Source organism: Morus notabilis, unplaced genomic scaffold (genome assembly GCF_000414095.1).
Source record: "Morus notabilis unplaced genomic scaffold, ASM41409v2 Scaffold471, whole genome shotgun sequence".
Lineage (NCBI taxonomy): Eukaryota > Viridiplantae > Streptophyta > Magnoliopsida > Rosales > Moraceae > Morus > Morus notabilis.
The window spans coordinates 143491-160317 of record NW_010365442.1 but is presented as its reverse complement, the minus strand read 5'-3'; the positions used below and the strand labels follow the sequence as shown (position 1 = coordinate 160317).

General features: G+C 40.6%; 2 protein-coding genes across 2 annotated transcripts; one reads left to right on the top strand and one right to left on the bottom strand.

Annotated features, from left to right (window-relative positions):
- Positions 1-164: 164 nt before the first annotated feature.
- On the bottom strand, positions 165-1446 carry LOC21388226 (isoleucine N-monooxygenase 2; the record flags this gene model as incomplete). The annotated part of the gene is made up of 2 exons (XM_010108034.2): positions 969-1446; positions 165-577 (listed from the first exon to the last, which is right to left on the bottom strand). Coding segments are annotated over exons 1-2 (891 nt in total), but the record flags the coding sequence as incomplete, so codon positions are not given.
- A 14160-nt stretch (positions 1447-15606) lies between these two features.
- LOC112093532 lies at positions 15607-15954 on the top strand. The gene has a single exon (XM_024172195.1). It carries the CDS (start codon positions 15607-15609, stop codon positions 15952-15954), a length of 348 nt encoding a protein of 115 aa, XP_024027963.1.
- The last annotated feature ends 873 nt before the right edge of the window (positions 15955-16827 follow it).

Below are 16827 nucleotides of genomic sequence, written 5' to 3'. Positions count from 1 at the left end.
CAATAAATCATGATAAATAATGTTAGGGCTCGCGTCCTGCTCATTAGTTATTATTGTTTGAAATTAATAAATAATTAAAGGTAATCAGAATAAAAAACTTGTTAACGGCTGAGATATTGGAATGATTAAAAATTCTCATACATCTAAGGTTGACAACACCTCACCGTGATTTTTGCTCGAATCTCATCTTTAGACAAAAGAGGGTTGCCATTGGAATCTTTGAGCGAAATGAGAACATCAAGGAGGTCTTCAGGCTGTGTCTTCTTCCCTTCTCTCCATTCTTGAATTCTATCGGTTATTATTGGGTCGTGATACTTATCGACGACTTTCACGGCGTCGCATACCTTCTTCCGATGGCCGTCTAAATCTAGACTTTGCAACCATGGAAAGTAGTCTGATACAGAGAAGGCATAAATATGTAGAAGCATCGTAAAGAATGAGGAAACATGCTCTTCTTCTTCAAAGCCAGGTCCTCCATCCTCTCTTCCTTTGCCAAAGTACCTTCTGCCAAACATCATTCTTCTCATGGCATTGGCTGGATAATGCTGCGCAGCAGTCCTAACATTGACAACGTCACCTAGCCACAAATTATACAATAATTTATTATTATTTTTCTAGGAGTCTGCAGTGATGGATATTGTTTTTATTTCAAGGTAAAGTGCAAATATAAATATCAAAATTAATCTTTAAAAAATGATGTATTCATTACAAATAATTAACATCCCAATAAGTAAATTTATATAAGTAGATTTGTGTATTATGTTGACTCTGTTTAGACATATTAGATGACTCCGAAATCAATAGGACAAATAATGCAAGAAATGATCTTCCTTGCCCTTGACAAATGCTCACGTGGACGTCACATGGATAGAATGGTAAGAAAAGAAAAAAAAGACTTGGACACAAATAAGAATGATCACATGTATGCATGGCAATATGGTAATTATGTTAATATAATAACTTTTCACCTTTCAAATTCTTAGAGCATTGATTATAAAGGTAGCGAACAAGATTATCAGATTCTTGGTTTCTCATGTCAAGTAGCCAGCGCATTGTGGACAGGCTCAGGACCTGAGAGGCCAAGATTCTTCTCATTTTCTTCCACTGCTCTCCCCCTGGACACAAGGCCGTTGTGAGGTATCCTTTACTGACAATGCAAGTCGCCATTGTATCGGGTCTCAATGCAAACACCGCGTCATGTTTCTTTAAAAATTCCCTGGCAATTTCCGGTGAAGTCACCCCAATCACGTGGGAATTTCCAACAAGACGGAAACAAGCAATATCAGTGTTGAGCTCTTTCATGAGACGATGAATCCACCGGTATGCCGGTCGATTTCTCAACATGTGCGGGACACACCCGAGAATTGGCCACATTGGAGATGGCCCCGGGGGAAGAGGAGCTCGTACCGCTGATGATCTCTTGGTCTTTTGAAAAAGATATTTCATGATCAACATAAACTGGAAGAAAAAGATGACCAAAAGGGGTAATTTGGCTAGCAAAATGGATGAGTGTGACAAGGAAACATGTGACAGTTGGTCGTAAATAGTTATATTCCTTGTTAGTACTGTTTTGTTGAAGGGCCCTTCCATCGATCTCACCTTTTTTTTTTTTTCAAAATGTCTAAGTACGTACGTACGTTAATATATATATATATATATAGGTTTCTAATTAATATATATATATATATATATGTATTCTCTAAGAGAACAGACTAGACTACTAGTGGCTTCACAAAATACAGAAAAAGGTCTAGTATGACAAGTAGTGTGTGTGGGATTCGAGAGGAGGAATTTTGGAGTGAATAAATATGCATGCAAGAAACGAAACTAACTAAAAGGCAGAGATTAAATTAGATGATCATTTTGTGTTGGAAAGGATTTCACTTATTATTTTTCCTTTGGTTGTAACTTCTATTTCTCTCGATCGATATAATAAAATGCGTTACAATTTAAGCCTTTATATAGAGAGAGAGGAGCTCCGCAGGGTCTTCATTGCAATACTAGTCGACACGACAGGTGAAGTGTACGTACTGTATGAGACAATCTTTACTATTACATATACCCAATAAGAATTTACCACGTGGTTCACTTGAGAAAAATGTCAACATGTGGCCTCTTTCGTTTCGATGATTCGAGTTTAGAATTCGAATTGAGATGTGATTTTATGTGAAAGCTTTTTACTATAGTAAAAAAATTAGATGTGACTGCTTGTAAGAGCTTTTTACTGTAGCAAAACTTGAATTCTAAACTCGAATCAGCGAAATAAACGAGACTATTAATGTATACAGAAGTGTTCGCGTGCTACTCATTTTCCGTTTAAAAATTTCAATGAACGTTTATTCCATATTTAACTGTTTTTTCAACATGTCTGCACAAGTATACGTATAAGAATTGGAATAGGCAGATAGGCTGGTCCCCACTGTTTTTTCAACTTTTTTATTTTTCGGTAATTCACTCATTTTTGAACTTTAGTTATCGGTTCGTGCATAAGACAGTCACAAGACACTGGACGGATTAAGAAACGTCGACTGCAGTGACGTGAATGGCTCAGCTAACGCCGCACAGGAGAACGAGGCCCGTCGGAGTTGAGTCCGCAGGGTTGAGTTCTGATGACGGCGACTCGAGGAGGGGGCGGAGCTGCCGGTGGCGAGGGTGAAGCGCAGTGGATCTCCACTGGTAGCTGGTCGGCGTCCAGGGGGAGGTTCTCAAAATGTTAGGATCCTCGTGTTCGGGTTTGAATACTCTCTGCAGGGGAATCTCCACTCACTGCTTCCCCTAATATCCTCCCTTTACCACATCATGGGGGTTTACAGGAGATCCCAGAGGCTCGCTCGGAAAGGCTGCTATACCATACCTTTTGACTCAACTCTACTCTAGTAGTCACTAGACTCACTATAGTTGTCCGTCCGGCTGCTCTTGCTGAAATCATTACTCTTCATTCTCCCGTGCTCTAGCAATTGCGCTCCCTAGACCACTACCATGTAGTTAGGTAGGGACAATCAATCCGTAGTGACGGGAATCTAGGAATGAATGGGGATCCCTATCAATATAAAAATGAAGAAATTAGAGTTTTATCCCTTTCTCTCACTCAATAGATGTTTCTGGTCTGATACGGTACAGTCCAATACGAGACGATGGAATGCAATGGGATGGATGGTAGAGGGCTGCATACATCGAGAATCCAGTAGTGTGCAATTCCCTTCTAATTCGTGACTTTTCAATAAAAGTTGCAATTACCAATTAAGATTAATATTTTAATCAGAATTCATATATATATATATATATATATGTATTTATCCTCTCTAACTCGATTTAGAATATATTATTAATAATATACCATGTCTACAGACATGATATATAACTTATTACCCACCGGTACACACACGGTAATTGCCATATTTACACAAGCATACACAACTATAACGTGCGATTAGATATATATTATACATATATATATATATATATTGTTGTGTGGGAAAATGTGGGTGACAGGTGGAGCGTCGACAGCATGACACGTGGCCTTACCTCCTCTCTAAAGGTGGTCACCATCGACGCCAGGACATTGATCACCCTCGACACCAAGAGTTCGACTACCCTTGACGCAACAAAGAAATGCCCAAATTAGGGCGTCAACCCGTTGTGACGTCGAACTTATGCAAAAACCTTCGAAAAGGTTAGAAAGGGCATAAGACCCGTGCGGCACAGACGCCAAGAGGAAGATACGTGACACCATAAGTTGCGTCTAGGAGTGGGATACGTCTGCAATACGGGCATTAATTACAAACCTTTAAACCGCCCTGCAGTGGGTTGCAAGAGATTACAGGAATTCACAGAGCCGTAATAGAAGACCTAATTGCTGAGTGAACAGTCCAAAAGTGATTAGTGGGCTACGGTCTTAGCCTAGAAAGTAGGCCACTCGAGTACTTCCACCTACGAAGGAAAACCACCCACGAAGGAAGCTTGGGCTATAAAAAGGGCAAAGCCCCATACGCCAAAAGGGGAGAGTTCTCTAAAAAAAGCATGAGAAGAGAGAGCATACGTGCATGTAAATTGTAAAGAGTCCAAAATAAATATACCATACACAAGTGGATGTAGCTTTTCATTTACAGAGTGAACTATTATAAATCTCATGTGTCCTCTTATTCAAGTGTTATATTCATGCTCACAAAACATAACAAACACTTCATACTATAATTTCAAATATACAGCTAATTTCTAACCGATAACCCCACGGGATACCAAAGGGTGATCCGGTATATTTCTGTTGACGAAGTTTCACCGTTAACATATATATTTTCCTGAACTTTGACCGGTGAGAGTAGATGACTTCCCTTGCTGATGTAAAACACATCACATCAGCAAGGGATTGGGATTGCTGTGGGAATTCACTAATGGTTGTGAATGTTTTCAATGATTTACCAATAAAAACCGGTTTATAACAACAACAACTGAGATGCCAGGTGCGGCTCAGAGAAGAGGATCATGACATATGATGCTGTAGCAGCAGCCGTAGCACGGGGAACCAAAAAGAGGCTATTCCTCTCTCGGTACAGCTCATTTTAGAAGGCAGACAGAGGTTGCCCTAGAGAGGGCGACGAGTTTGGGTACCTCTGTGGGCGGATTATAGCGGACCTATCGGCCTACAATAGGATAGAAGATAGAGGTTTTGAACCCTTTGCGGACATAGCTGCAATTGACACTGTAGTTGAAGTTCTCGGTCCTTTGAAGATTGATTTGACCTCGAGTCCCTGACCTTGAGCAACTCTTTATCGTGAGAAAATCTGTTGACTGGCTCACGTAGTACTAGATAGATACTTGACTTCCTTCAGCTTTCAAGACAGGACCCTAGAAAATGACTGACTTTCATGGTTCGCTACTGACTTTCTTCAGTGAGGACTTACCGATCACTCCATTGGAACTTCGACTGATTCTGCCACAGAACAAATCCCGTGCCAAGTGGCTCAATAGACTCTCTCTTTACCTTCCCCATCTGACCCACGCCTCCTTCTGCAAAATCCCCTTTCTAACTAGACTCGTGCAATTTCTAATCAGTGGCTTCCTTCCTTGAGATATCGCCCATCGCCTGAGATGGAGCCTAGCTTTCTGACTGGGCAAGCAGCTCCTACCTCGTTAGACGAATTCGCTCCTAGAGGAGAGCGAAAGTGATCTATTGAGTCAACCGGGGCTCTTTATAGCTCTGCCTTTATTCGGATTCCGCTTGAAACTAGTCCCGTCTTCGCTGCTTTTCTAAGAAGTTCCGTTCCTATAAATGCCCACTCTCTTTCTTCTAGTCGAGCGTCAACAATTAAAAGCTCATCTAGATTATTAATTGTTGAGATCTGAAGCAGCTGCGGCTTTCTCGTTGACGGCTTCGTTGGTTGCTTGCTGAACAGGTCAGGAAGCGAAAGCTCACTGCTGTAGAGATCTGAAGCCCTACTGAATCTTGACTTGAGCATTTCAAAATCCCCGTCTTTTGTTTTGGGCTTGTTTGTCAACCAAGATCCATTTGATCAAAGTGCGTTTACCCTGTCCAATTGGTTGTTTTTGATCGCATTTCCGTGACTGGGACTTTCGTCCTCAGCCTCTCCTGGCGCCTTCCGTTTCTCAATCCCAATCTCCCGCCCAATTCCCCTGCGGGAACTAGCGTAGCGTGCCCATTAGCGAAGGAAAGAAAGGCAATCATCCGAGCCCATTTATATATGTCATTGTTGAGATCGTTGAGATCAGGCCTACGAGAGGTATTCAACAAGCGCCACTCAACTGCGCAAACTAAGCCCTCCATATAAGTTCAAGGAAGTCAAGCTACATACTACTGGAAAGAGATGGGCTTTCTCCTTTCTCTTTCTTGCGGGCTATTGATTTCGGGTTGAGACTTTGCTTGCTTACTTTCTATTGATTGCCCTTTGCTTGCTTACTTTCACACTTCCTTCAGTGAGCTACTTAAGGTAAGGGGCACTCCTAGCATAGATTACCATTCTAACCTGTCCTTGCTGGTATATAGATGCGCTTAATTAGTTACCTGAATTCACTCCTCCCCGGAGAGAGGACTCTTGAATAAGTGGACTTCGACTGCGCTTAGGACAGCTTTGAGAAACGGTCGGGCGAGAAACGGCTATCAACGGCTTGAGGAGGTAAGCCTATCAACGGCGTGAACCCGCATACTAGTTCTGTTCTAAGCCCGCTCCTGACGTGAGCGACTTAGACTGATTAGCTCCTATCGTATTCTATCTATTGGATTTGAACTGAGACCGAGCAGATAGAGAAAATAACTTTCTTGGCTTGCCCGCCCGGCCTTTCCTTATTTGTTGAACTGAGACGGAGCTGAATCTGTCCTTTGAACATGGATGTGACCTCGAGTCAATGCCCTAAAACAAGAAACAGTAATTACAAGATTCCACAGATGCTCTCCTCAGTTTATCCGAGGATGGTCTAGATCGATGAAAAAAAAAGATAGCTATCTAGATCCATGGATAGAGATCAAGTTGGTAGTACTCGATTGAGCCTCTTAGATGCGTCTATGCCAAAGTCAACACAATTATTGAAGAAAACGGGTGGAAGTGGCCTTTCTCTTCAAGAGTAGGATATCCTCGGGGTTGGCGTATGTGGTTCCGGTCTTTCGTTGATAAAGTCGTAGGCAAACCTCACCTACAGAGTGTGGAGCCTAAGTGAAGATTTTCAAAGAAGTATAAGTAAGGGTGCGGAGGAAGATAGTGGTGAGTCTCGTCGATCGGATTAATGAATGATTACGATAGCTCTTATTCCCGTATTCCCGTTCCCCGGTACGAAGAACAAATGCATTCATTCGGACTTTCCCTAGCCTTACAACCTAGGCCAACAAGAGGCTGCTTACTTGACTCGCTCTGCGCAAGGGTCCAGGCGCGAGGAGAACTCAAGAGATAAGTTCATACCCCTAATGAAACAAAGCCTACGGTCTATATGGAAGTAGTGCCCCTATATGGAAGTAGCCCTATATGATGGATGGCCTAGAAGAAGAGTTCCGAAAGGAATTGACCAGTAGCATATGCGGAAGGCTCAGACTCTGACTTCAATGGTGGCCCCCTAAAAAATCATATTTCAAAACTTACATGCGGCCTTGGTCTAAGTGCCGAATCATAAGTGCAATCCGAAGCAAAATGAAGAAGTAAAGGAATTTTGTGTCCATCCAAGGGCGTGCTTTTGATTGAATGCAGTGTGGTTGGCATCGTAGAGGGCGTACGCTTAATCACTAAGCTCAGGACCAGTCGACCTGTGCTCCCTCTCCGTCCTTTTGTATGTGAAAGTATGTACCCACCCCCCTGTGACAATGAGACTGGTGAAATCCCTACCTACCTAATAGCTAAAAATAAGTAAGCCCTCTTAGGCGAGCTAGTAGTAGTGAGTAGCGAATAGTACAAAAACCTACCCTTCTCGAAATAGAGGAGCCTACAGCTCAACCTGCTCTCGACCGTGACAGGAGTGTTCCGCACCTGAGAGGAAGACCCTCTCTAGGGATAATAGATATCGTAGGGCTGAAGGAAGAGATAGAGTTTGGATTCAGGGAAGAAAGACAAAGAAAAGAAAGGAGCGTTACGAGAGACATCTATTTTTAGACTTTGAAATAGACAATACTACTAGTAGTATGGACATAGATAGGAAGAATGAGTTCGTAATTACATCTATCTACTTATGTTGTATGATTAAGTAAGGCGGCCTCCTTTAGTTGGGCAAGCAACCGAGCGAGGTGATACTAGAGTTCGCTCGACTGTCCGGAGAGAGTCCGGTGGGGATGGTATGTCGACGGGGAAATAAGAGAATAGAGGGTTCCTTCCACCACAGAGCACTTCGACGCAAGCCAGTTTGCATCGGTTGGTGCACAGGCAGATTGACATTCAAAATCATCCCTGGAGCACTTCGACACAGGCCCGTGTATTATTCTTTAATAGATAATAGATAGATAATAGAGTGGGTTATTCTTCTATCTAATAGAGTAGTGAGTTCGCTCCAGCAACTGGATAGGAGGTTGACTAAAAATAGGGCTAGTAAGAGGAAAAAGGCTTATCGACCAGCCAGCCATGCGGAACATTCCGTTTCTGTTTGCAAGCGGGAAGCGAGCAATGCCTCTCTTGTGGCTTGTTGCTCTGCGCTGCGATTATGAAAGGAATGGGCCATCAAAAGCACCAGGCCATTCATTTTTGAATATGGTGTCCGGTTAATTGCATATGTCATTCCTCATTTGAATTAGCGACCTGCTTCCACGGTCTCAATTGATTCTGCGTCTGCGTAGAAAAGACCAGCAGCAAGCAGCTCCATCATCCACATCTCATATGCCATTGGCGGGGGGCCCATTCGTCATGTGCCCTTTTTCGGGATCCCATTCCCCGTAAGTAGAGCAGCCTTGAACCCATACCCTTGATTCCCGCCTTGAGCCTCAGCCCGAAGGACCAAAGGTTGCTGTTTGGTCTGGATAAGCAGGCAGGGACAGGCTCCTCGAGCAGATACCATTCCAATGGAGAAGCTCATCTTCCCATTACCGGCGGAGACAGTCGGTAACGATCATACATTTCCCCTGTTGGACCACTTAAGTAACCCCCTGATAGATCGGACAGGGTTATTGGTTTTTGACCAGGCTGGCAGGCACTCGTCCAATCTAGAGGTTGGCATACCATAGGCAGGTTGAGCTTGATCGGTAGTAATGAGATATCAAAGTTGCAGACTGCGTACAGATGGCTTGGAAGAAAATATGCTCCTTTCTTCTTCTTCACTCGAACCATTAGCGTTTATAAATGAGGAAAGGGCCCAATCTCCCAGCAGGGAAACAGGCTAAAGGCATTCTATTCATCTTCCTTCCTCTCCCCCTTCGATCCAACTGCAGCTGGCAATGGAGGCTCAAAAGCCATCCCGGCTCCACCTACTAAGCCGATAGCAGCCATCAAAGGGAGGGAACGAGTGATCCAATATCCAGATTCTCTGGCCGAGCCAATCAATCGAATGGAAGTTCAAAGCACTCCCTCTCTTCGTCTCCCAAACCTAGTCTCTTCTGGTCCCTCATCCTCTACAGTAGGTGCAAGCCATCCAGCTGACTCAAATTCATCCATTTCTCTTCCCTTCCAGCCAATGCTTCCAACTGGGACCTATGAACCACCGAACCGCAGCGAAAGGATAACCAGCCGCATCCCTGGCTGGTATCGTGACCGGACCAAAGAAGTCGATATGGAGCCATCAGCATCCCTTCGACCCGCAAGAGAGGAAAGAAGTTCAAGCTCTCGATCCCCATAGCAAATCGGATCGCTGGCAGATCACCTATTTTCTATTTTCTGTAAAGATTCTCAGAAGAGTACCTTACCTCTTTCTTAAGTCCTCTCCCTCGAAATATCTACCTATCTTAAGAGCGCTCCCTCGCTTTATATTATTGAAAAGGCGCATAAATTGGATTTTTTCCTCTTCTCAACATCTTAATGTTGCGCCCCTATCAATTCACATTGATAAATCAATTTAGGGAAACGGAAATTCCTATTAGATATAATACTGAGTCAACAGGAGAACTACCCCTATTCCGACTTTGAACAGGCTTCTTTCTTTCTTTCTAGCCTGTTCGTTTTGGCCTCACTCTTTCATGGGAGAGGAAAGGTCCCCTTTGTCATAGGTTGTTTTTCCTATAGGTTCTTTTTTTTTTGAATCGGGATCCTCTCCCAATGTGCATATAACTCACTTTCGGCACTTCCGTTAGTTCTCCACATGCACATGTCCAAAAACCTTCTGGAACATCGACTCTGTACTTCTTGCAACTTCATCTCCAGAACGCAACATACCGACTCTATACCCTGAGGGAAACTGGAACACGATAATGAGGAATGTAGCTCTACACCCTACGGGAGTTGGAATGTAAGCACGTCATCATCAAAATTTAGAAAAGGTGGACTCTAGACCTAGAGGGAGGGTTGAAGATATGGAAGTAGGAACGCCACAAACCTAAAACTAACGTTCCAAAAATGTCGTTCACGCTTACTTACTTATGAGCAAAACGGAAATAATCGGCCGAATAAGCGACAAAGAGTACACCGTTCAAACGGAAGACCAAACGAAGATGGTGGGAATGAAACTCAAGATCTTCTGATTTTATCCTTAGGCCAACTCACGAGCTGGAGTGAGTCGAACCAGCACCTCTGGGAAATGAATACAATCCCAGCGAACTTCCTTCTACGCGACTTTGGTGTGAAAAAAGAAAGAAGAGAAAGAACTGGGAGTTGGCGCCTACATAACTGGTTGCTTGCTTACCAAGCCATCCTGGCAAGCTCCTCCAGTTCTATTATTATTCTTGACTTTTATTATAAAAACTACTCACTATCAAAATGAAAGACGATCGATTATCTACCCAAGAAGATAGAGAGTCCCACATACGAGAAAGGGTCACAAATAGAGTTGAACCAAGTAACATTGCAAAGGCATAATGATAGTAGGGTCGGGATATCCCCGCCCTCCGAACCGGACGTGAAGGTCTCCCCTCATCCGGCTCTCTGCAGGGGAATCTCCACTCACTGCTTCCCCTAATATCCTCCCTTTACCACATCATGGGGGTTTACAGGAGATCCCAGAGGCTCGCTCGGAAAGGCTGCTATACCATACCTTTTGACTCAACTCTACTCTAGTAGTCACTAGACTCACTATAGTTGTCCGTCCGGCTGCTCTTGCTGAAATCATTACTCTTCATTCTCCCGTGCTCTAGCAATTGCGCTCCCTAGACCACTACCATGTAGTTAGGTAGGGACAATCAATCCGTAGTGACGGGAATCTAGGAAGGGGATCCCTATCAATATAAAAATGAAGAAATTAGAGTTTTATCCCTTTCTCTCACTCAATAGATGTTTCTGGTCTGATACGGTACAGTCCAATACGAGACGATGGAATGCAATGGGATGGATGGTAGAGGGCTGCATACATCGAGAATCCAGTAGTGTGCAATTCCCTTCTAATTCGTGACTTTTCAATAAAAGTTGCAATTACCAATTAAGATTAATATTTTAATCAGAATTCATATATATATATATATATATATGTATTTATCCTCTCTAACTCGATTTAGAATATATTATTAATAATATACCATGTCTACAGACATGATATATAACTTATTACCCACCGGTACACACACGGTAATTGCCATATTTACACAAGCATACACAACTATAACGTGCGATTAGATATATATTATACATATATATATATATATATTGTTGTGTGGGAAAATGTGGGTGACAGGTGGAGCGTCGACAGCATGACACGTGGCCTTACCTCCTCTCTAAAGGTGGTCACCATCGACGCCAGGACATTGATCACCCTCGACACCAAGAGTTCGACTACCCTTGACGCAACAAAGAAATGCCCAAATTAGGGCGTCAACCCGTTGTGACGTCGAACTTATGCAAAAACCTTCGAAAAGGTTAGAAAGGGCATAAGACCCGTGCGGCACAGACGCCAAGAGGAAGATACGTGACACCATAAGTTGCGTCTAGGAGTGGGATACGTCTGCAATACGGGCATTAATTACAAACCTTTAAACCGCCCTGCAGTGGGTTGCAAGAGATTACAGGAATTCACAGAGCCGTAATAGAAGACCTAATTGCTGAGTGAACAGTCCAAAAGTGATTAGTGGGCTACGGTCTTAGCCTAGAAAGTAGGCCACTCGAGTACTTCCACCTACGAAGGAAAACCACCCACGAAGGAAGCTTGGGCTATAAAAAGGGCAAAGCCCCATACGCCAAAAGGGGAGAGTTCTCTAAAAAAAGCATGAGAAGAGAGAGCATACGTGCATGTAAATTGTAAAGAGTCCAAAATAAATATACCATACACAAGTGGATGTAGCTTTTCATTTACAGAGTGAACTATTATAAATCTCATGTGTCCTCTTATTCAAGTGTTATATTCATGCTCACAAAACATAACAAACACTTCATACTATAATTTCAAATATACAGCTAATTTCTAACCGATAACCCCACGGGATACCAAAGGGTGATCCGGTATATTTCTGTTGACGAAGTTTCACCGTTAACATATATATTTTCCTGAACTTTGACCGGTGGATTTAAAATGAATTTTGAAAAAATACATGTTTCTAAACGTACTAATATATTATATATCCGTTGTCACCACTCATTTTTAACAATATATGCGTAACTCTGACATTCACATACATTAAACAAATTAAGCAATACAAGAAAAATGTTAATTTTCCATTGACCGCGTAATTGCATTAATAACACGATTGGAACCCCTTCCAAATGAGCAGTACGCGTATATACGTGTCTATATATATAGTTGAACAATTTTAAAAATACCTCTTAAAATGGAGCGCTATTTTATTTTTACCTCTTAACATTAATTTATATATTTTTATTTTTTAAACTAGATTCAGTTAAGAGATAGAAGTAAGTCAGGTACTTAAATAAATAAAATGTCTAATTTTCTCTTTATTTTATTTAGTTTAAAGTTTGCAAGAGGAGAAAACTGTTAGTTTTCCGTTGTACATATTTATCATGCATGCATATAATAAAGTATAAAGAGTATAAGTAGGATTCCATTCGGGGCACACTTGTTAGCTACAGTACTTCCCATCTGTATTGTAAACAACTATAAGACATAATAGTTATAATTACCAAGATTAAGAATATTTTGACCCGAATTCATAATTTAGCTTCTCTAAATCGGTCTATAATATATAATAATTTGCAATATTGTCGCCATACATAAGAAGAGATGGCGATGGCTTAGACGTTGATATTAACATATATATCTCCTCCACATATAATATTATTTAGCTAAACAAGAACCCCCTAAAAAGAAGTATCTTCGCCACTTATTTTTCGCGTGGAAATTAAAAGGCTGATCTATGAAGACTGCACGATTGGATCCACGTGGCAGACATAAAATTTGTAACCCAACCACATCCACATATGTGCATCAGCACGGACAAAAAAATTGCAGTACACGTTTTGTAAATGAAAAACCCTTTTGGTGTGTTTAGAACTCGTTTTAAAATGATTTTATTTTTTGTATAAAAATAGAAATGAAAATATTTTTAATCTCAAACAAATGTTATTTTTGAAAATGTGATTGGTAGTTTTATCAAAAGATTATTTTCAGTATAAAAAAATCCATTAATGTATTTCTCTCTCTCTCTGCTCGAGGGAAGAGAAAACGGAAACAAAAATGAAAAACGACTTCATTTCTCTCTCATTTTACACCAAATCAAACAATCGTTTTCATTACCGTTTTTTTAGCTTTAATTGTGCCAAATGTCATTTTTCTTCCGTTTTCATTTTTTTCGAAAAACGTAAAAAGTAGAAACAAAACAACTCCAAACACGGATTCATCATTTGATATGTATTTTTCGTGTTAAGTTCATATCAATTAAATTTTAACTCGAACATCTTTTTTTTTTTTAACTTTAGCTTGCGAAATTCGTATCATTTTTCAAGTCTATTGTCGCATGATGAGTCATATTGACAGCCTTAGTTTTTATTCCCTCCTAATTTGTGACCGCGAGATTCACATTTTTTTTTTGTTAGAAAAAAAAAGTAATATAGTGACGTGTAATTACTAATCTATAAACACGACTTTGCAGTAAAAGTTGCAACTACCAAATAAGACTAATATTTTGATCAGAGTTCATATATATATATATATATATCCTCTCTAACTCGATTTAGAATATATTATTAATAATATACCATGTCTACAGACATGATATAACTTATTACCCACCGGTACACACACGGTAATTGCCATATTTACACAAACATACACAACTATAACTTGCGATTAGATATATATTATATATATATATATATATATATATATATATATTCCTGAACTTTGACCGGTGGATTTAAAATGAATTTTGAAAGAATACACGTTTCTAAACGTACTAATATATCATATATCCGTTGTCACCACTCATTTTTAACAATATATGCGTAACTCTGACATTCACAGACATTAACAAATTAAGACAAATTTTGGAATTCATGCTCAACTTAGATGACAGTTTCGTGATAACTATCATTTTTAATAAAGACCATCGTCACAGAAATCTAAATAAAAATAAATTTTCGAGCTAGCTATATTTTAAGTGGAACTATAGATGATAGTTAATTGGATATTATGGTATTTAATATTAGCTTTTTATTTTCTTGATTCATGTCAGATTATCATAGAAACTCCTTTCTGTTATTTTTACTTTTATTTTTATTTTATTTAAGAATTTGGTAATTTAGAAAGATAGTTTGTTCAGTTTGCAAATCAGTACATGCCACCTCTGATAGTTCCCCCTGGGACCTTTGCACTAGTTTTCAATTGCTTCAAAAGACTTCGCCATCAAAAATGTAATAAAGACAAATTCAACTAATTATAATATGTGGCTCAGATTTCTCTCTGCCTATACGTTTGTTTGTTTGTTTTGCTTAATTTATATTGTTATATATTCCCTCCTAAGTTGTCATGACCGCGAGATTCACATTTTCTTTTCCCGAAAGTACATAATGCCTATCTTTTTTGCTATAATATGTGGCTGAAGAGACTCACGTACACCAATTAAACATCATATGAAGACATATTAATCAAGGGTTCTAATCCACGGCGACGCGACCCTGCAAGGACAAATGTTGGATTGCTCTTTATGTCGTCTCTAAATCTAATACTTGAACCCTCAACCATCTCTTTATGTGATCTTAGGTCGTCCCCGAAGGGATTTGGCCCCGTAAGGTTGCATCCCTATGAATTCAAAACCCTCTATCACGTTTTTATATGGTCTTCTCATGCACCATTATATTGGGGACGACAACCTAAGACTAATTAAAGATGAGGTCAACTCAAATTCCTAAGAACACGATCATCCTCTAAGGGCCAAATCCGTCCTAAGAAAAATCATTAGTTGAGTAGTGAGGCGCACGCGTACACATATATATTTATATATATATATATGTATATGAGAGAGATCTATGGTTTTGCATGATTTAGGTATCCTAAAATTATTTTGCCTTCTTTTCTTGTAATCTCGCTATATTTTCGCTTGTTGACTGGATTTTGTCAGCTGTATAGGACCATGCTCTTGTCTCTCCCAATTTATTTGCTATATTGGAGGATCTTTTGCACATACTATATTTTGCATACGTAATTATTAGGATACTGACTTATTCTCCCTAGTATAATTGTAGGAGTAACTATCCTAATTTGTTTGATTCTTTGCTGATTGTAATTGCCAAAAGTTAGGCCTTAGTTTGTACGTGTAAATCTATATATTACAGTGTACATCAATAAGAAACATAACAAATTTTGAAGATTTCATTTTTTTATGGTATCAGAGCAGGTTACAGAGCTCTAAACTTTTTTTTTTCTTTTCTTTCTCTTTCTCTTCGTTAACATGATGCTGACAACAACATGAGCAAATCTGGGGACCTGATCACAAGTGCAATTCCTACCACCTCTCCATACTATTTGTACCCATCTGGTCATCCTGGCTTGATTTTCGTGACTACTCATTTCAATGAAAGTGGAGAAAATTACTTCACCTAGGGGCGTAGCTTTTTGAATGCACTCCATTCCAAAAACAAGGCATGTTTTGTGGATAGGATGTTACAGAGACCGGACGACGGTTCGCCGGATTTAAAGGCATGGATACAGTGCAATGCAGTGGTTATTTCATGGCTCAGGAATGCGCTTGCGAAAGAGCTTCAAGGAAGCGCTGCCCATGTCGACATTGCGACAGAGTTGTGGGCAGATTTGGACGAAAGATTCACTCAAGGAGTGGCACCCAGAGTCTACGAGTTGAAACGAGCCATCGCTCTCTTACAGCAAGAGAAATCCTCGATTTCATCCTATTACGGTAAATTAAGAGCCATTTGGGGTGAGTTGCAGGGTCTCAATTCAGTACCAGTGTGCAGATGCAGATATAAATGCGGTGCGGCAAAGAAGATGTAGTCTATGCGTGAGGAGAAGAAGGTTTTTGATTTTTTGATGGGACTTGATGAAGAATACACAACCGTGAGATCCCAAATCTTGAGTGTCTATCCATTGCCGATCCTTGGAAGAGCATATGCCATTACCGCACAAGAGGAGAAACAACGTACAGTTGCTGCATATCGTGCTCCCATCATAGAAACTACAGCCCTACTGACTAAAAGCAATGAGTCAAGATCGAAGAAAGTAGTGATGAAGATCGTGGTAAACCAATTTTTCCCCCTTGTGTGCATTGTGGGAAGACAAACCACATAAAATCATACTATTACAAGGTGATAGGATATCCACCGGATTAGCGAAAACCCAGAAAACATAATGATAAGCAAACTAGATCACAAGGAGACCGTAGGGACGATGGTGCAGTTCCGAATAACGACTCTTACGGAGCGGCTTTTGCTACAACTATGGACGTAGTCCTGTCACTAATCCTTGGCCTTACTTCTGCACAACATCAACAATTGATGGCTCTTCTAAGTGGTACACCATCAGTAAACATGGCAGCCTCCAATTGTTCGGGTAAGACATATAATGAATGGGTGATTGATACGGGGGCGACAAATCACATAACCCATAATCTAAACACATTATCAGAAGTAGTTTCATGGCCTGACATTCCACCAGTGCAAATTCCCAATGGCGAGATAGTAGTAATCCATGCTCTGGGTCAGGTTGATCTTGGGAAGAGATTAACTCTTGAACGAGTCCTTGGGGTTCTAGATTTTTGTTATAATTTGTTGTCTGTTAGTAAGTTGACACGTGATTTAAATTGTTCGTTGACTTTTTGGCCAGAATTTTGTGTGATTTAGGACTTACCTTCGAGGATGCTGATTGGAG

Coding starts and splice junctions, on each gene's coding strand:
- LOC112093532 (XM_024172195.1), top strand. CDS start 15,607: ATGTTACAGAGACCGGACGACGGTTCGCCGGATTTAAAGGCATGGATA.